Here is a 21,559-nt window from a genome sequence, read left to right on the forward strand (position 1 = left end):
TCCTCCATTACTGCTAGCAATTCAGAACCCAAAACATCCCAATATTTTTGGAAAAAAAAGAGTCGTAAAATTCGGACTCGGGGCCTTATCCGACAGGAAAGAAAAGACTACTTTACGAATCTCTTCAATTTTGAAAGGAGACAATAATTGTTGATTATCAAGGGGATAAACAATATGAGGGAGAGCATCCATAATCTCCTGCTCTTGCACATCAAGTGGAAGGTCTAAAGAAGCAGGAGCAAGTAAGTTCTTAAAGTAATTTACTCCTTCATCTTGAATTTCTTGTGCATCTCGAAGGGTTTTTCTTGAGGAAGCTTCCTTAATGGAAAATATATTAGTGGCTGCCCTCTTCTGCTTAGCTGACATCTGAAAAAAATTGGTTTTTTTATCCCCTTCCCTTTACCATAGCTCACGAGACTTCTGTCTCTTGTATTCCTCCTCTCTCTTACAAATTTCTTCCCATTCCGCCTGAACCTGTTTCTGCTTAGCAAACAACTCTAAATCTAGCCCTTTAGAGATGATATGTTCATTAATCAAATGCAACTGGTTTTCAACAAGTTCTTTTTGAGAAAATATGTTTTTGAAGACTTTCTTATTCCATGTTTTAATTTGAGCTTTAACATACTGCATTTTTTAATGGAACTTAAACATTTTGGTGCTCACCACCTGAGGGGCACTTACCCACCACTTTTGAATCAAGGCATGAAAGTGAGGATGCTGGAACCACATCCTTTCAAATTTGAAAGAAGGTTTATGGTTATGTTTTGGTAAGGCTACCATTTTTTCAATACTCAAAAGGATAGGGAAATTATCTGAGCCTGATAAGGTTAAAATTTGAACCTGCAAAGAATAGTTTTGAGTCCTACACTCTTGTGAAAAGAGAAATCTGTCTAATCTCTCTGCAATTTGTAAGAAGCCAGTTCTCCTATTAGTCCATGTAAAAAATCCATTTTGCGAAAGACTGTCAAACAAGTCATTATCATTTATAAATTCATTGAAATCTTCAATAGTCTTGATAGGGGGGCAAATACCACCCTTTTTCTCCTTTAGTGAAGTAATTGCATTAAAATCCCCCCTCCCAAAAAAAAATAACATTTTGCCCTGCAACTTGTTGAATGATTAGAGTGAGAGAGGACCATAAATTCTTCTTATCCTAGGTAGATGTTGGGCCATAAACATTTATCAAATTAAAAAACATGTCAAAATGCTTTATACTTATATACTACCAATTGGTTCCTTGCTTCACAAACTGAGTAATTATCGAATTTGGATTCTAGAGTACCATGAGACCTTCTGAAGCACCTATACTTTAGTTGTGTGCTGATTTCCAATTTGGCCATTTGGCTATTGTTTTTTGAAAAACCTCATCTGACATTTTAGTTTCTTGAAGCAAAACTACATCTGCTTGATAAGAGTCAAGTTGTAACTTGATTCTCTTCCTTTTGTCAGAGGCATTTATACCCCTGACATTCCAAGACAAAACTTTCATACCTTTTGAGGAGAACTACATTTAGTCCTCCTCGTAACTCTCTTTGTAGCTGAGAATTTTTTATCAATGGTGGTTTGGACACCAGCCTCAATTTCTTCTTTTGCTTTAACCGCTTTTGCCTTTCTCCCTCTCTTTTTAGGAGTTCTCAAATCTGATTTACTTAAAGCAGGCGTTTGGGAGATGGAAAGGGTTTGAGAAAAATCAAAACTTTCCTTAAATTGATCTTCTTCCAAGGTCAAGTTACAAGGGACAAAATCTAATTGCTCTTCCTCTATTAGAACCTCTTTTCCGTCTATTTTTGAAAAATTTCTTGGAAGCACAACCGGTGATAGTTGGTGACTGATATCAGCATCATCTAGACCAAAGTTAAATGGACCAAAATAATGCATATTTTCCAGATTGCAATGGTCAACTGGAAAAATTTGATCAGTTGCAATATCCTGAGTTTGAACAGTTGCCTTTTGATTCCCAATCCAGTCTTTAAAGTGAGACTATGAAAATATCTCAGGGTCCTCAAATTTAGTTAAATGACACATATTGTCAACTTTGCCACTTGCGCTAGATCCAATCTTATTAACATGCCCTACTAATTGCACACAATTAACATATTTTCCGAGCATCTCCTCATGAGCAATTTCATCAAAATGTTGAGAAGCCACACTTAAAATCAACTCATCCACCATTCTTTGAAGCTCTTCTTCTGATTTCTTGTTACATTTAACAGGATGCAAGGAAGGAGAGAATGGCTCTTTATGAACGAAATCAATTAGATCACTCTGGAAGATCATAGTTTGAACAATATTTTTCAAATTAAAGTGAGAACGGAGTCCTTCATGTGAAATGTTGAAATTTTTTTGTCTATGACCCAGAGGCTTATGAAGCCAAAATGTTCCATTCAAAGATAAACCAGAATTGATATCTTTCCAAAAAACCAGCTCCTATCATAACCTAAGAACTTGTGTTTTCTCTGAATAGATGGGAGAAACACCTTAAGAAATGCATCTAAAAGTGCTTTATAAACCAACTTAAGATTGATTGCATTTAGGTCTTCCTGATTAGGAGAAACAGATGAACCGTCTGGATGGGTATTCTTAAACAATGACTCAAAAGGGACATTTAAAATCATCTTATCTTGTACCTTAAACGACAGTAATGAAGGCTCCTCACCCAATCCCTCATCCTCATATTGACCTTTTTTCTGTCAAATGTAAAAAGCATTAAAAAGGATACGAAGTGTGATCTTTACACACAAAAATCCTTTGTTGAGCAGTGCCCTAAAACTGTGTGTTGTAGTGACCCAGAAAATGTTGATGTTGATCTACATAGGTAGCATTTTGGATTTCTATTTTCTAATCCCAAGTACCCCACTTGCTTTGAATAGATATTGAGTAAGGAAAAGACTTTGAAAGATTGAGAAGAAGACGCACTCTAACTGGCAAATTAATAAACTCAAATGGGATCAAACCATGTTTTATAAAAATTCCAAGCTTGTTTGCCATAATTTCAATAATATCAAGGTCTCTGTATTCTAGGGGTAGGTCTGGAAATGATATCCAGAAAGGCATGAATTGACATAAATTTGGGTTGGGCTTAAAATTTGGAACCCAAGGCAAAGTAAAAAGTTTTGAACCCATGCAAAACCAACCTTTGTGTTTATGGACTTCATCTCTATTCTCTTTCGAATCAAATAAAACAATCAGGAATTTTGATTGTGAATCTATAAATGAAATACACTTAACCCCTATCCACATTTTATTTGCCCATTCCATAATATCAAAAAGTTGAAGATTTTGGCCCCTGAATTTACCTATGAGTGTCGTATCCTTTAAGAATTTGATATGAGATGAAAGTAACTCATCTGGCAATGCAATGCTATAATTGTTGTTAATAAAACCACCATCAACATCTTTCTCTATGGGATGATCCTTGGGCCTGTCTTTCTCAAATTGCAACACCTTCTCCTTGGTCCTGTTTTTCTCAGTTTGCGGCACCTTCTTTCTCCAGGTTCTTTTATATTTTTTTGGTATGAAGGGAGCACTATTAGTTCGTATTACCTTCAAAACTTCCCCTTCCGTAGACCTATTTTGGATCAAAATGTTATTTGGACTGGAAAGAAATTTAGCGTTTTTGATAGAGACATTGTTTGGCCACGAGACGAAAGATAGGAGACGGTGGTAAGTGTCTGCGCACCTATCAAATACATTTGTACCCTTACCATGAACATTTAGCCACTTATTTTTCCATATTCTTTCATCAAAGGTCTTCAAATGATCCTTATTTAGCACTTGAGGAGATCCATCACAAATGTCAAAAACAACCCTAGGGTCAGGTTTTTGTTGTCTTCTCTTGCTCGTCAAAGTATGAGTTTGTTGATGACCGTATTTGTGCTTGTGACCTAGCCAATCGTTACCTACAAAACCCTATTGCAAACCTGTCCTTCTTGCACCTCGAGAATTTACCCGCCCATTACCTAGTTCAAATTTTGGGTAGCGGTCGCTCCCACTCCTCCTCTTCCGCTCCATCTGTCATTGATAAATGTTACAATAATATAAAATAAATTCAATAATAATTGAATATTACTTACAATTTAATAATATAAAAAAAAAATTAAGTGAAATAATGAACAAATAAGATATTTTCAGCATACTTAAACTATATTCTTCTAAAGATAGGTATGCTAGTTTAATACATGTTGTTGTATTGATTACATAGCTAAAAGTAATATAAATTGTTCATAGAGGTATTATATAATTTTAAAGAGAGTTTCATGGATTTGTTCTAAGATATTTTCAGCATACTTTACCTATATTCTTCTAAAGATAGGTATGCTAGTTTAATATGTATTGTTGTATTGATTGCATAGCTAAAAGTAATATAAAATGTTCATAGAGGTATTATATAATTTTAAAGAGTTTCATGGATTTGTTCTTATAAAAAGTGCAAGGAATTAGAGTTGATTTTGTGATATACATCTTAACCTTATGAAAATTATAAAGAAACAAATTCAAAATAAATCTCATGTTCTCATTGATTTCATTTATTAACAAGTTTTTTCTTATATAATTTTGTCAATAAATGTAGAAAGTATATTTCTCTAGGCATATAAGATTTACTTATTTGCTATTCATTTCACTTGTCATCTTTCATTTGTATTTATGCAATATGATTCATACTGAATTATTTTCATTTATCCCAAATGTAATCATTGTATTAAACTCACAACATGTTTTCCTATTAAATCTTTATACTTTATTGTTTTCCTATTAAATCTTTATCCTTTACTTGCAAATCAGCTAAATAATAATAATACATTGTTAATTCTAAAAATCAAATAGGTATGTTGATTACTATATCACATCAACTATGTTGGAAAAAAAAGGCTTCTCTTTTAAAAGAGGACTTGGATCATTTCTAAGGTTATTGTTAAAGATAAGATTATTATTGGTTTTGTAATAATACACTATTTATTCTAAAAATCAAATAGATAAGTTGATGAATATATATCACATCAACTATGTTGAAAAGAAAATGAGGTTTTTCTTTTAAAGAATGGACTTGGATCATTTCTAATATTTTTTAGGTTATTGGCAAAGACGAGATTACTCTTCTTGTTGTTGGTTTGGAGATTTCTAATGCATTGTAGTTATGTGTCACAATTGGCCTTGTAAATGGGAATTTCTGACCAAGTTCTTGTCATTGTCTATACCAATGTACTTTCAATCTGATTTTGAGTGAAAATATTTTGATTTACACTAAAATGTTTATTTTTCGATTCTTGCTCTCAAATAAGTAGCTGTCATTGTCAATAGATCTAACACTAGGTCCTTAGAACTACCAACATTTGTGATTATCAACAACTACATCACTCTTAACATGGATGAAAACCATCCAAATATCGTGTCAATTATGGTTATTTCATGTGGAAGTTGTAAACATGAACCCCTTAAGATGACATGGTATTTGAAAATTCAAATGTATCTAAGGGCAACTACGAACATTCTTAAATGCAATATCCAACATTAATCATTATATCAAGGGTTGGGTCAATCAACAACCTTTATAGCTCCTATCTTCTTGTTCCATAGGCATGCCAAGGAAATGAACCTTCATTACTGTAACACTTCCAAATGGTTTATCTTCCATGGAAAAATATGCTAATCTCAAAATTATAGAATATGGTGCGCCATCTTATTACAGCTATCTAGTGATTTCATGGTATTACATGTTGCCATCTGAAAGCAATACAAAATGAGGCCTTCCGAATTATGTTATACAATTGGCATGCGACATAAAAATGCTCTCAACATCTATAATTTACTTCAGAGAAATGTAATAATCAACTGTAAATAATTCCTTGCCTGGTAGACATGCTCATATGAACAGATTTTCTACCCGACATTCAATTTTTTTTGTCAATCCACATAGAATTAATGCAAAGATGAGTCATAATTTCTATGCACAATTCCTATCTCAGAATACTACAACACACCATTGTCTAAACTTAAAAAATGACTACCTTATTTTCCTAAAATATAAATATAGTAACAACCATTTTATGTATAACCCGTAAGATTTAACAATTAACAATCAAATATTGGTTGATGCGGGCCCTGAAATCCATCCTAATTTGAGTGTTCTTTCCTAATGTGTGTTTTTTGCAGGGTTCAGGTTATCTGCCACGTGTGTATATTTTTCAAATCATTGTGAGGGATGAAGCATTTTGTGTTATAATGTTTATTAAGTGACTAGGTTTACCATTTTCGTCAGCCTGAATGTGGGTGTGTTCAGTGATTGTATATTTGATGTTATATGACACGTCTGCACAAGGGAGTTTACGTCCTTGATCATTCTTGGTACCAAATCATGGCATATGTTTCTCTCTTCACCTGTGCGGATATGTAAAGAATGTCTCTGTCACATTGGCTCGTGGATTGATCGGACGGTTGGAATATGGTTTCCTTCCCTTCGGCTGTTGTTTCTGCAGTTCGCTAATGCTCCATATCATGTTCATTATGATTGCAGGGGGGAGTTGGAACTTTATCTCCTTTCGCATGTGCCAAGAATTGTCAAATTGCTTTCAAAATGGGGTTTGATTACACCAAATGGTGATATGCTGCCTTTGCTCTGGCTCGTCTATGGCGTTTCAAATTCTTCTCAGAGGTGGCTTTCTAGACATGCTTAAGGGGCAAGATTTCGGCATTTGCTGTGTTCCATGTGGTTGATCGCCATGGGCTTATAGGCTTCGTCCTTTTGCCCAAAATAAATAAAAAACAATTAACAGTCATTCTAGAAGGTAAACCAATTAACAATCATCCTAGAAGGTGTATTGGCAAACTCTTTTCTTGACATTTTTCTTTTTTCACAGCCAATGTGGTGCGAATATGCATTGGCCTGAAGGCAAGTAGGTATCATAGCGATTCTAACAATGCAATATCTCTAGTTGCATGCAAATAAGCCATGTGAAGTATGCTAAGTTGTGTTAATTTTCCCAACACCTTTCGGATGTTACAATGATTCTAACAATGCAATTTGAAGATGCGTATAAAGAAGTATGTGCAAGAGCGGAGTGCTTAAACCAATATCTTCCAACTGCACACCTCTCCACTTTCTGCTTAAACCAATATCTTCCAACTGCACACCTCTCCACTTTCTGCTTAAATCGTAATAAATTTGTGATTTCCCATATTCAAATACCTTCCAACTGCACACCTTGCTGCACTAATGTTCTGTTGAAATGCACTCGGGTTTGTAAAATTAATATATTTCATTGTGTAGGCCATGCATTTTCCCAAAGCACAGGGCCCTGCTTTCTATCTCCATGGCAACCCTAAATGCTCTGGTTACATAACTTACGTAGATTGCAGTTTTTATCAAAAAATAGGATTATAAAAACTACAAGCATTGCACCAGAAAATACGCTAGTTTAACAAGCAAGAAACAGGCGTGACAGGTTACTGGACCAAATTGTCTTATCCAGATTAAGAGAAATTTATCATCTGTATCACTCAGGTATCTTAAGATAACTAGCTAGCAAACTGTGTAAATTGTAAGTTTCAACTTAAGCTTTTTGCAAAGAAACAATTAAATAAAAAGAATTTATAAAAGATGCAATAACTAGCATTATAATTCTCAATCTTCAATAGAAGACAAAGGATGACTTTAAGAATGTTCCGTGCATAGCTAACATAATCAATGAATATAAAGGAATTGGACATTGAGACACCATCTGAAAGTAAAATGTTAAAAGAAGGCCTACAGAAATTTATATTAGAATTTTCTGTTTAAGTAGGATGTCATAGAAATAAAAGAATCTGAATATTCCAGCAGGCAAAATATAATTAATCCACTAAAAGAAAATGGTTATGAAAATGATCATAATGAATGAACAGACAACCAAGTTAAAAATCCCTATCAACAAAAGGTTTATTCCATTAAAAGCCAGTGAACAAAAAATAAGAGAGGGAATGCTCAAAAACTCTCTGAAATCAAAACCAAGTTATGTGGCAACAATGAAGTAACCAATAAAACAATATAACATTGCAACGCTTTCTTAATTCTAACATGGCTGTAGAAATAAAAGAAACAATATTTCAGCAGTCAAAACTTGAAATAAAGTTACATCTCCTAAGATAAAAATCAATTAAAACAAAAGGATATGGCAATATGATCATGTCGTAAAAGGCAAGCAGGATAAACATCCATATAAGAAACCTTAATCAAGCTGCCTCGACAAGTAACATCTACATGACTCTGAAAACAGGGTAAGAATCAGAGTCACCCAAAACCAATTGTCCCAACAATTTTTAGGTAAAATAATGAACACGTGAAATTTCTCTTATTAAAAAAAAAAAAAGTGCAACCATCAAAAGACTAGTTTATAGAATGTAAACCGCATCAAATTTATTTCAGAGGCCACCATCACCACCCTGTTTTACTCTAAGTAGCAATCCTTGATGCAGTGACAATAAAGTGCAACCATTAAAAGATTAGTTTATAGAATGTAAACTGCATCAAATTTATTTCAGAGGCCACCATCACCACCCTGATTTACTCTAAGTAGCAATCCTTGATGCAGTGACAATTAACAACCAAAATATATTAGTTTACGACAATAACTTGCATGAAAACTATTTTAGAGGCTAATGACACCAGCCTATTTTACTCGAAGTAGCAATCTTTAGTACAGTGACAATTACTTTAGACATTACCACCGGATAATAATTCTCAACAGTTTTAAATGGATGATAGTAGTTTCGTCACTTTCAACAACTTAAATTCAATCTCAAAATTCAAGGATAATAATAAATGCTCTTGAAAAATAAACACCACCTGCAGCTACAGATACTACTAGGAACCACATAATTTCCCTATCATGCCTTCACTTTACCAAAAATCTTAGCCTTCTCTAATGATGTCTGGAACCTTCCATGTCCAAACTTGGAGGATGTGTCAATAAATTTAAGCTTGATTTCTTCCAAGGCTGTACGAGACGTCTGTTTCAGGAGTGACTGACGCAAAGTTACAACTCGCTTCTTCGGACCAACACAACAGCCTTTGAGCATGATATAATCATCCTTTACTATACCATAGTGAGGAAATCCACCCATTGGAGTGATATCCTTCTCAGTCCGGTCAAAGTCAGTGAGTGCGGTGTGAGATTCCTGCTCTCGCTTGCCAATCTTATAGATCTTCTTATTCATTTCAGTACGATGATGATATCCATTCTGCCCAGCCCTGGCAACAGTGAAGGAAACTCTGGCTGGATGCCAAGCACCGATACAGGCAACCTTCCGCAAACCTCTATGTGTTTTACGTGGCAGCCTTGTGACACCCCACCTAGTTACAACACCTTCATACCCCTTCCCCTTTGTAACACCAATCACATCAATCATTTCATCTTTCTGGAAAATAGCATCAATAGGTACCTCCTTCTCAAAAAAGTTGTATGCATAATCTACTTTTTGTGGAATTGTTCCACCATTCACTTGGATTTCCATCAGATGAGCCTTCTTCTGCTTCAAGCCTTTCATCTTCTTCACCTGAAATGTACAGTAGAATATGAAAATACTACCTATATGATTAAACATTTATTAAACAATTAAAAATATAAGATCACCTTCCATAATTTAATCCAGATTGAACACATTACAATTCATAACACAAGCATCCACTTCTAAAATTGCATGCTGTCTAGATATCAAGCTTGGCATAAACCCAAGCCTTGTCAATCCATCTAATTCAAGACTAGAATTTTCACAAAACCCTCCTTGTATGGAATTTCCAATAGTATTATCTAAGGATTTTGATAAACAATCCACAATCTGATGAAGCAGAGAGACATAAATCCATAGACAGCAGTTAAAGCACAACTATTGTATCTGTCATTTGAAAAAATGAGCATTCACCTTCAAACAGTTTCTATTTGCTTTCTTTAGTAAGAACATTTATCACATTTTGGATATACATTAGCCAATGAAAGACAATTTGAAAACTATGTTGCTTTATCTGCCTTAATTTTGAGCCTCTGAAATCAATACCATATGGTAATGTACTGCATTTGTATGCTTAATTTTTCTCCTGCTTGGTCTGGGGTCCACATCTTGAACAATTTATCCATGTGGTAGAACCTACAATGCATGATGTCTGGGTCAGGACCCAAAAGATCAACTTGTTTAAATGTTGCAGATGACTGACGTGGTTCACTAATTCCTAGATGGAGGCTGTCTTTTTTGGATTGAGGATCCTCAATTGAATGACTGATCTGTTGTTATTGATTTCCAACGTATATAAGATCTTATTTACACAAGTTCTAGAAGTTTCCAAGTGGTTGAGAGTTGGTGAAAGCGGGTCTATATAAAGACAACCATCTAACCATTTGAGGACAACTTCCAGCAATTGAAAAGCTGCCTACATGTGTGTTTGCACATAGGATCTTTTGTTGGCTGCATATTGAATCTGCTTGGGTCTGAGTGACCAAATATTGAAGCAGAGCATCTATGGTATGAGCAATTTGAGACATGATGAGAAGTCTCTGTATATGTTGTGGGCCTAAGATGCTGTGGCTAGAATTTGTTTCCAGATCTGTTTTAAGTCCTGTTGATGTGTGTTTTGACACACCAAGTTGGAACATCCAAAGTTACCCTACTTAAAAGGTTTTAAATCCAAACAGCTATATAAGTTTGTAAGTTTATATGATGCTCGAAAGGTGAGGTAGAAAAGTATTTTGGTTCTCATTCAGTACGCTCCACCAGAATACTAAAGGTCAGCAGCATAGGCTAAGCATGTGTGACTGCAACAACATCCACGTGTAGTCCAAAAGTATGTAGGGTTCTATTTATAACAAAAATTTTATTGCAGATTTTACTCCCAAAACAGTTTCTTTCAGCACTGAAATAAAAAAACTGTATATTTCTGAAATTTATAATGAATTAATTAATTTGCCATGATCAAGATTCATTATAAGCAGGAGAATCACTTCAATTTTTGGACCAGAGATCCATGAGTTTTTTATACATTTGACATAAATCCATAGACAGCAGTTAAAGCAGTTTAATGTCATGGATTTTACATTCCATGAGTTTTTTATAAATTTGACAATATTTATAATATATATATCTAAGTTTGCTATTTCCTTCAGCTACAATTTGTGTTTATACTTGTGTATGTGATCGAATTAACTTCTATTTGACGAGGTAATTGTGCCTTTAAAGTTTATTAAATAAAGGGTGCATGAAACAAGTTTTAAATCCTTAAAAATCTCTAAATTTCTTGGGTTTTTCACTTTGCCAAGTCTTGTTGAGTCTGCACCAAAAAAATTTGCCGAGCCCCTAGTCTTGAGTCAAGTCACCCTTGCCGAGTCCATGTCAAGCCCAAGTCTCGTTTCAAGTTTTGGACTCAAATCAGACAAGACTTATCATTTTGTTTATTTGAAAACCTGACAAAAAAATCATAAAATTGAAACTAAAATTGCAACTAACTAATCCTAATCTAACCATAAGATTAAAAAAGTATGACAGGCAAGAAAGAAAAATAATTAAAACTAAGACAAGCAATCTTGAACTTCTTTCACAATTTGGCAAATAGAAAACTTAATAAAACCAATCTCCATTGAGCCTGAATACTCACAGCCAATACACTGCAATCTTAGGAATTGGACCAACTATGAAAGTTACTACAGCAACCACCCTATTCCATACATAGGTTGAAGAACAACTCACAGCTGATGTGCACAACAATTCACTTTCCAAAGTACACAAACATGCTCAAGTTGACCATGCCTCCACCATCAACAAGATACAAGTGATATAAACCACATTTCATTTTCATTCAATATTCATGAAAAGTTGCCCCTACCAAATGCAAATAAGACAAATTTTGCAAGAAAATCCATCTCTACAACTTTAGGGTAGTTATTCTCTATAACTTATAGTTTTCTATTTGATCCTTCGAGTGTTAATTTCATGGCATTGACCTCCTTTGAAATCTTATCATACAAAGCAACAGTGTCCTCCATGACCTTGAATCCCAATGAAAGCAACTCACAATTCCTTGTTTTGGTGGCCCTGACAATGTTTCCTTGTTCTCCAGCAGAAAGAATATGCTTCTTTATTGCTTAACCAAACTACAAAGTATGTATAGCAGCCAATGATTCAATAGGGACAAACAAATGTTGAATATAGGCAGTGAGATATGAAACTTTTCTTCCAGCTTTTCATTCATCACTTTATCCATCTTTTGTATCATCAAACTAATGGAGGACTTCACAACTTTCTAATCTTTCTGATGATTCAATGCAGACAACCAAATATTCCATATAGGGGGTGAGATATGAAGCATTTTCTTACAACTCTTTCTTCGTCACTTTATCCTCATCAATCTTTTGTATCATCAAATCAATGGAGAGCTTCACAACTTTCTAAACTTCATCCATTGATTGCCTATCCAATTAATCCACGGTTACTTAGCAATCAAAGGGTTGCATTTTTTCTTCTACTTCATCTACCAAACAGGTGATAATTTGAGCTTGTCTTACCCTTGTACAACAATTGTAATTTGAAATCTCACTCTTTTGTCGATGGAGAAGGCTTGAAATCATAGAGGTCAATAGTGAAAAATCATTAGTTACAAGCTTAGTTACCCTCTTCTCTTCCTATATAATCTAATTAAACCAAATGGAGGTGTCCTATGGCGTTGATCCTTCTTGCTACGTCTTATCTCTTTACTTCTACTATTGGGAATCATGTTTAGAAGGGGCTTTTGGTCCTCAAGAAATTTCTATGAAGGGGTTTAGAAGGGGCTTTTGGTCCTCAATAAATTTCTATGAAGGGGTGAGTTTCTTATTGGGAGAGTTAATTGGTGTCCTTCTGCAAGGAGATGAAGCAGATCTGGTTTGGGATGACATGGGAGTTCTCCTAGGAGAGTGTGCAATTGATATAGTCTTGGAATTTTTTCTAGAAATCCAAGTTGGGAGATAATACCAATGAACAACCCTATGGAGGTGGAGAACTAGGAGGCGAATATGGATGGCACAATAGTAAGTGAATGTAAACGAGAGGCAATAGGAGGTGTCTTAGGAGACATTGAAGGCGATGGGGAACATTCTTTTAGCATCTTAGGAATTCCTTCAATAGAGTTAGATAAACAATATATACAAAACCTTGTTTAGCTTGAAAACTCAACATAGGACTAGGGGTAACCATCTCTTAGTTGAGTCTCTTGAACAAAAAAAACTGACCTTTAGTTTCTTCATTTCTGACTAATGCATTTCCTCTTCTAAATTCTCCTCTATTTATAGCCTTAAAAAGTTGCTTTGAGGCTATTTCTAGTGCTTTGTCATGTTTTTGGTGTTCTCTTCCTTCGTTTAGCTTGAAGACTCAACAAAGGATTAGGTGCAAGAGAAGCTCCACACACCTAGGATTAACCTTCTCTTCGAATTTTTCTTAAACAAAAGAACTTGATCTTTGGTTTCTTCCTTTCTAACTTCTATGTTTCCTCTTCAAAATCTTCCTCTCAATCTCCTTTATTTACAAACTTCAGAGGTGGCTTTGAGGCTATTTCTAGGTCTTTGCTGTGTTTTTGGTGTTCCTCTTCCTCCTTTTCCTTCCTTAAGAACATTCCCCTTAATAGCTTGAGATTCTTCTTCTTCTCCTCTAACCATTTTAAGCTCAATTCAATGACCCTTTATATACATTCCTTAGTGGCCTTCAATTCCTTGCTATTCCAATTTATTTTTGAAAATGGTTTATCTACAATCCCTTTTTGTCATAAGAGGGATCAAAAAATTTCAAACCACCCTAAGCTTCTATAAGTACTCTTGTGATCAGCAAAACTTGCATTTGATAGGACATCAAATTGTGGGAAGCTTCTCTTCCTATCTCAAATTTCATTTTTGCAATTAGCCCAAAAGTTTTTCAATTCCTTTCATATTAAATAGATTTGAAAGATGCCCTTGATTCAAACTTGTGCAATGTCACTTCGGCCATTTCTATTTTTGCTATCTTTAAAGAATGATACAAGAGACAAGCATGTGTCAATGGAATGATGTAAGAGATCTCCCCTTGTTTGTATACACCATGGGAATAAGATTCAAACACAGAAGAAAGTTTTCAACAAAACAAAATGTAAATTTTAAAATTGAATCACATACTTATCTCCAATAAAGCAAAAAGATAAATTGCATAAACATAATGAATTGAAACCAAAATGCAATAACTTTGGACAAATGGATGTGCTTTGCAAATGATAGAATGCTTGTTGCTTACATGGACATCATCTACTTGTGTTCCAAATTGAAATGATGAAATGATGAATTTGACCTTAATTTGTAATTTAATGAAACAGATAAAAGGCTAGAATTTGATCTTGGATCATGAGTTTACTCCCATTGATGGTGGAATGGATGTGGAGAGGTGGCAACTATTACCCATTTGCATGGAAGTAATTAGCAAGTTGTATCATTTGAGTTCTAATCTAATTCAATCAATTAGTTAGCTATTTTGATTGATTTGTTAACTAAATTGATTAATTTGTCAACAAGATTGATTGATTTAGTTACCTAAAGTTGATTCATATAGTTACCTAAGCTAATTTAGATTAGCCTCCACCAACCAATTTAACTCAATCGAAAGGGTCCTTTAGGCCTTGTAGTTATTATAGAAAATTTATCAATGGATTCTCTCAATTGATTGTTCCATTGACAAATTTGGGCAAAAAAGGGTACTTGTTTGGACAAAGATGGCTCAATAAACTTTTGATTAATTCAAGAAAGTGAGTATATGTACTAGCTATTCCAAACTTCTCACTTCCATTTGTTATAGAATGTGATGCATCCAATCAAGTTGTTTGAACAATTTTTATGTAAAAGGGACATCCAACAGCTTTTAAAAACAAAGAGCAAACACACTGAAACAAATGATTCAATCTATGATAGAGGGATGCTAGCCATTATGAATGCTTGTGACAGATATTGGCAATATATGGCATGTGGTAAAAATAGGTCACAATAATTTGAGGTTTCTTCTCAACCAAAAAGATTTGAATGACAAACAACAAAATTGGTTGATAAGCTTCAAGCCTGTGACTTTGATATTAAATATGCAAATGGTAAAAAATGAGTGGTAAACAAATGCTCTATCTAAGAAGCCTTACTTATGTTCAATATAAAATATTTCTCTTAATTAGAAGGCTAACATAATAGCAGAATATGAGGAAGCATTGGATATTGATCTTGATGGGAGGATCCAACATGAAAGGTACAATGTAAATGACCTTATTCTATATAAAGAGAGAATTTATCTTTCCTTGGGAATGAAGGTAAGGACTACTTTTTCTAAGGCTTCTCATGACACATCACTAGCAAGACATCAAGGTTACTTCAAGACTTACCAACAAATTAGAGAGAAATTTCATGGAAGGATCTTAGAGAAGTTCTTAGGACCATCAAGGAATGCCTTACTTGCCAACAAAACAAATCATATTTTTCTTATAGAGATATCACAACTTCACCAATTCCAAACTAGAAATGAGAAAGTATCTTAATGGATTTTAATATAGGACTAAGGCACAAGGTAAACACTATACATGCACTAAATATGGTCATTTCTTTGCCATATCTTCAGCACTCAAGACACCCTAAAGTGGCTAATCTATTTTCCAAATAAGTTCTCAAAATGCGTGGGTTGCCAAAAACATAGTAAATGATAGAGATGGTAGGTTCCTGAACTTGTTTTGGCAAAAGCTTTTTCATTTAATAGAAATTGAATTGTCTCCAAGCACTGGTTATCACCCACATTATGGATGGATGAAAATAGTCAAGTGGATTGAGGGCTGTTTGAGAAATTATGTAGGAAGGCAACAAACAACCTTAATAAAATGGGCTTTATTTGGGGGAAAAATACTACAACACTATATATGCCCTTTCGGATGACACCTTACAAACCTTGTATAGTCATGATGCTTTATCCTTCATTGATTTGGCAATCAATGAAAGCAAAAATTATAGAGAACATTAAATCAACATAAGTTATATGCAAATCATTACTAAATTGAAAGAACATTCAAAGTAGTAAAGATGGTCTTCTTGAGGCTACATCCTTGTAGAAGAATGGAGCAAATAAAATGAAACCGAAATTCCATTACCCTAACAAAATCAAACGAAAAACTGGGAAGGTTGCATATTAACTAGAATTACTAGATAATAGTAGAATTCATAATGTATTTCATGTCTCTAATTTAGAACCAGCATAAAGAAGTCAAATTATTTCGCCAATAGAGCTACCCTCACTAAATAAAGGGAAACTAATTCTTATTACTAAGGCAATTATAAATTTCAAAGGAACAAAACAATGGCATGATACATAGTCCAACGAAAAAGATCTTATTGTAAATGATGCTACATGGGAGGTAGCAAAAATTCTTCATCCTAATTTATGATTGCTTGAATAAAAGCAATATTGCGCAAGATGAATTGTAATGTCCCCTCTTCCAAGTTATGCCAATTTAAAACCAAATCCCCATAATGCATTTATTTGCGCCCATAATAATAAATTAAGGTGATAATGTCACAAAAGGGGGCTGCTTAAGTGATAGCATTAAATGAAATAATAATAAATTGGAGTTCACGTAGAGTTAAAATATAAAATAACATCTACTATAATTAAAGTCTAATTTAAATAATCCCTCTCAAATATCAATCCATGGTCATGACGGAAATTTGAAGAGTTCTCTTTTGGAGGGAAGCCCTTTTAGAGAAGCCAAGCAAGGAGGCATATTTGATCAACCATTCTATTTTCTAATTTCTACTCCCTAGTGGATCATTGAACTTTGGTTCAATTAACCTAGAGAATGAAAACCCTCCAAGTCAAGAATTGGAGGATGAAAACTCACAATTATTTGGAATTTTGGAGTATTCAAACAAAAACCACCATTGTGCAAATTTGGTTCATTTTCAAGTTGTAATTATAGAAATATCCTTCCAAATGTACAATTCATAGCTGGTTTGCAACAATCCATAATCTTTGTCAAGGTTGAAGCAATTTATATTGTCAAAATTTACTTGACATCAAAGTCAACATAATAGTGCAAATTTTATTAAATTGATTTGCTATCCAAAGGACAGATTGTATTTGCAATGGCATAAACTAGAGATGAAGTCTAGATAATAATGACAAATATTAAATAGCAAACCTGAGAGAAATGTGACAATATTTTCAATGGCAAATCTTGCAAATTTACAACTATATTGTGATGGATTTTCTGCAACTTTTGATGGTGTTTAGTGTAATATATCATTTAATTTTTCTTAAATATTATACACCCTAGCTCACAATAATAGTTTGGATAGTTAAAAATCTCCATGGATAGTGATCAAATTTGTCTATGGGCAGTAAATATTATTACCTTGAAATCTTTATCAACACCTACAAAATGATTAGTCAAGTCAACACAATTGTGATTTATGTGTAAAATCAATCTCAAGGAATTGTAGGTTTTCATCCTTCAATTCTAGATCTAGAGGGGTCTCATCTTCAAGTTAATAGAATCATGAATCGTAGTTCCATGCTCACAAGGGGTAAAATTCAAATAATTAAATGTTTCTCAATGATGCCCCTTCTTACATGGCCTCCCTTAAAAATAACTTCCCCCAATAGATGTACCTCTTAAATGTTACTTTATTAAAAATAAATTATAATTACAATTATAATTTATATTATTATTTAAACCCTACAATAAATTGCATTTTTTCGTGTTGAGGATTTAACTTATATATTAAGGACCTGTTATATTTGTTATTATGAGACCCCCACTCCTTTTCTCTTGACATGAATTTCAAAATATAAACAATATTTCCCTAAGTATTGCGACACGGATGAGGGATCCACCACATCTTATTTGTTTGAAATTATTTTCATCAAATAGGCATTAAATTCTTGGTTTAGACCCTCATGGTCAATAAACCCCAACGCTTCTTTCTTTTGTTCCTTTTCTTATTTTCTTCTAAGATTTGGCATAAAGGTGGGGTTGCCTCATCCCTAACTAATTGTAGACTTTATGCTAGCACCTCTTCCTACTAGAGCCCACCCACTTCTAAATTCCTTTAGGCTTAGATATTTAAATATTTTACTTAATCCTTCTATTGGTTGTGTGGGAATTGGCAATAAAGCATTAACTTTGTTGTGAATTGCAGCCTTAAATCAGAGCTTATTTATTCCCATGGCATTATTGTTGGTAATTACAACCTTTATGTCTAAGGGGTATTTCACTTTCTTTCACTATTGACTTGGTTTGATGTCTCCCGCAACCACCTAACTTTGGATAGCACAATGACGGCAGTTATAATCAAAGCCCATTCATTTAATGTCAGGTTTCCATGACCTGTGAGAAATGTTAAAATGGTTGTTGGGTCAATCTTGATTTAATTTCAAGGAGGGGACATTGCATTCAGGTGCATCTCACCAATCTAAACTAGTAGCAAATTCTGACGCATTGAAAACACCTCCTTGAGCAGCTCATTAAAATATCCTTTTAGATCACACCAGTCTATATGATAAGCACTTTACAGATGATAATTATATAGCAGCAGTATGGATCTAGATGGCATCATCACCAATTGTTCATCAAGTCGATTAAGGGCTTTTTTTGATACTACATTCTAGCAAGCCCTTGAGGACCTAAGCAAACTTGTTGGACAATTGATAATTATATAGCAAATAAAAATATTCCTTCATTTTGGGGTTAATCCTAAGCAATTTTTGAGTGAACTGAAATTGGGTATATATCATAAAATATTATATTCAAGATATTACATGCACATTGGATTAAAAATTCTGCAAGCGAAAGTTTATTGAGTTTGAAGGATCGTGCCCATGTAAGTTCACGAGCAATCAAAATCAAAACCAAAAAAACAACATTTTAGCGTTGTTTTGCTTGTTTCATTTTCATAGTTTTGGCTGGCAAGGTTCACTAATTCCCATATGGTCTGTCTTTGTTAAGTCGGGGATCCTCAATTGGATGACTAATGTGGTTTTATTTATCTCCACTGTCTATCTGATCTTATTTTCTCAAGATCTAGAAGTTGCCAAGCAATTAAGAGTTGATGAAATTCAGGCCTACGTAAAGATAAATGTGTAACCATTTGAAGACACCTTTTTGCTGTGATCGAGGAGCTGCCTTCTTGTTGGTCTGCAATTGTGTTTGAGCGACCGAAGCAGAGCATTTGTGATATCAGTAATCTAAGAGAAGAGGTGAGATGTGTCCGCATGTAGAGTGGGCCTCGGTTGCTGTAACTGGAAGTTGTTTCCAGATCTATTTTGAGTCCGCTGGACTTGCTTCCATTTCCCATTTGGTTGCATCAAGACTACGGCTGCCTGTGTGGGCTGAATCTAATAATTTTGTATTGGAAACCTAAAGATTTTATAAAACTGTGTTCACTTCCCAATGTCCCAATGTGAGTTTCGGCTTTTTTTTGCTTCTGTTGTGCAAATGTGATCTATATGCTGCTTGGAGTCTGTTGGATTTATCTGACCCACTCCGGCTACTGCGCCATATATCCAACTATTAACGCTAATGCTTACCTAGATCAAATAGTGTTCAAAGTTCCTTAATCTTCGGACCCTCCCAGCATTGAAAATAGAAAATAGAAAACGGATTAAAAGTTGTGTTCCTTGTTTCTCATAAGCAAGGATAAACCCTAAAAAATGTCAGTCCTCTTACCTGAGTGTGAGCTAGAACCCTGATAACAGAGGCATACTTCTTCATCTTCTCAAGCTCGGCCTCGATGCTCTTTTTGCTATCTTCATTCTCATATTTCTTTGCATACTTGGTGAAAGCCTTCTTCTTGGCCTTGTACCAGTTCTTATAAAAGCGCCTCCTTAACTCCTCGCTGAGATGCTGAGCCCACACAGTGTTCAGCGTGCGAAGACCGCGAGGGGTCTTGATGTAGGCCACCACACCCACAATCACCATGGGTGGAGTCTCCAAGATAGTCACCGTCTCACAGGTCTCCTTTTTGTGAAGCTCTGCAAAATAACCATGTAACTATAAGTTAAAAAGTGTCAAAACAAGATAATGTGTGTTGAAAACAAATAGATTAAGAAAGTAGGCTCACTGGATCCGGGCTTCTCGACCTCTCTGACGATATGTGTCATGCCGGCCTTGTATCCCATGAACGCCGTCAGCTTACAGGGCTTTGTTGGGTCATCCCTCGGAAACGACTTCACTGTCATTCAATACCATAAGGCCTAGATTAGACCTTGTATTTTTGTATACTGAAGCTTTTTGATATTTACATATTCGGTTTGTTTTCTGTAAATTGAAATTTTTATTGCAAAAATTGATGGGTTTTTCCCATTTCTCTTACCTTTTCCTCTGTGACGACGAGCTCTCTTGCGAGGAAGGAATCCGAGGGATCCATGCCTGGGATGCTCGAACTTCCTGTGACTCATGCTGCTTCCTTCTACTCCTCCACCAGCCGCCCCTGCAAGGTCAAAAGAAAACCCTAACTCTTCATCTACGTATATATTGGATTATAAGAAAACCCTAAGCCAAGGGGTGAAGGAAAATGCTTTTCCGAAGCTTAATTTAGGCTAAGCCAATAACATGCATATACATAAACATAAAATTAATCTAGATTAATTAATAACTTGTAATATATATATTATCGAATTAGTATATTTATCTTTAGAAGAATATAGTTAATTATGTGTAAACATAAATTAATCTAATGATTTATAATATGTATAGATTATAGCATACTTATTTATAGAAGAATATAGATAAATTACATGGAAATATATCATATTTGTTCATTATTTCACTTAAAAAATTATTATATTGTCATTATTATTAGATTTAGTTCATCTTAGAACTATAGTAATCATGTTGTATTTAACATGTTATTAATGCATTTTTTTTAACTAATCATGTTATAGAAACTTTCCATATGCAAACAAATATTAATTTAAGTTTAGATGCAGTTTTTTTAAATAAACATGTTTGAAAAAATAATAATAATTTCATTAGCTAAAACAATCAAACTGATGTGGGCAATTAGATGGAGCATTCGAGATAACTATGTCTTGAACATGCGAATTGGATATCATTTTGAAGTTTGACTTTATAATGAAAGAAAAATATATTTTTGAGATTAATCACAACGAGAAAGAAAGCATTGGTAAAAGAACAAACAAGAATACTTATTGAGCAAAGCAGCTGTAAAGAGATTGTAGCTCGAGTGCACAATTAAGAGAAGAACAAGTCAACCACATTTCGCCAACTAATAGCAAACCACAAGCATGTTTCATTCCATAAAATTTATGCTTTGACTTGCTTCTTATGCAAACTGAATCAATTACCAATATTTTCTTTTGAGGGTATTCATTTTGTATATGTTCTGGAAATGGATTACTTATGTATATGAGGAAACATTTGAAACCTTAGTATAATCTGCGTTACATAAAAAAGTAAGCAATTCTTATGCATAAATGTGATTCAATAAGAGTCTTTCTTAAATCATATGATTAGTTTATCGAGGCAGTCGTAAATGAATACTCCATTTTGAGGGTATTCATTCTA

At 34.3% G+C, this 21,559-nt stretch overlaps 1 protein-coding gene across 1 annotated transcript; it reads right to left on the reverse strand.

Moving 5' to 3' along the window:
- Positions 1-8,559: 8,559 nt before the first annotated feature.
- Positions 8,560-20,581, reverse strand: LOC131042317 (large ribosomal subunit protein uL3z). Its single transcript, XM_057975668.2, has 4 exons — positions 20,346-20,581; positions 20,094-20,204; positions 19,700-20,004; positions 8,560-9,528 (listed from the first exon to the last, which is right to left on the reverse strand). The coding sequence occupies exons 1-4, from the start codon at positions 20,428-20,430 to the stop codon at positions 8,860-8,862; spliced, it is 1,170 nt and encodes a 389-aa protein (XP_057831651.2). The 5' UTR covers positions 20,431-20,581; the 3' UTR covers positions 8,560-8,859.
- Positions 20,582-21,559: the final 978 nt, after the last annotated feature.

Source organism: Cryptomeria japonica, chromosome 3 (genome assembly GCF_030272615.1).
Source record: "Cryptomeria japonica chromosome 3, Sugi_1.0, whole genome shotgun sequence".
NCBI lineage: Eukaryota > Viridiplantae > Streptophyta > Pinopsida > Cupressales > Cupressaceae > Cryptomeria > Cryptomeria japonica.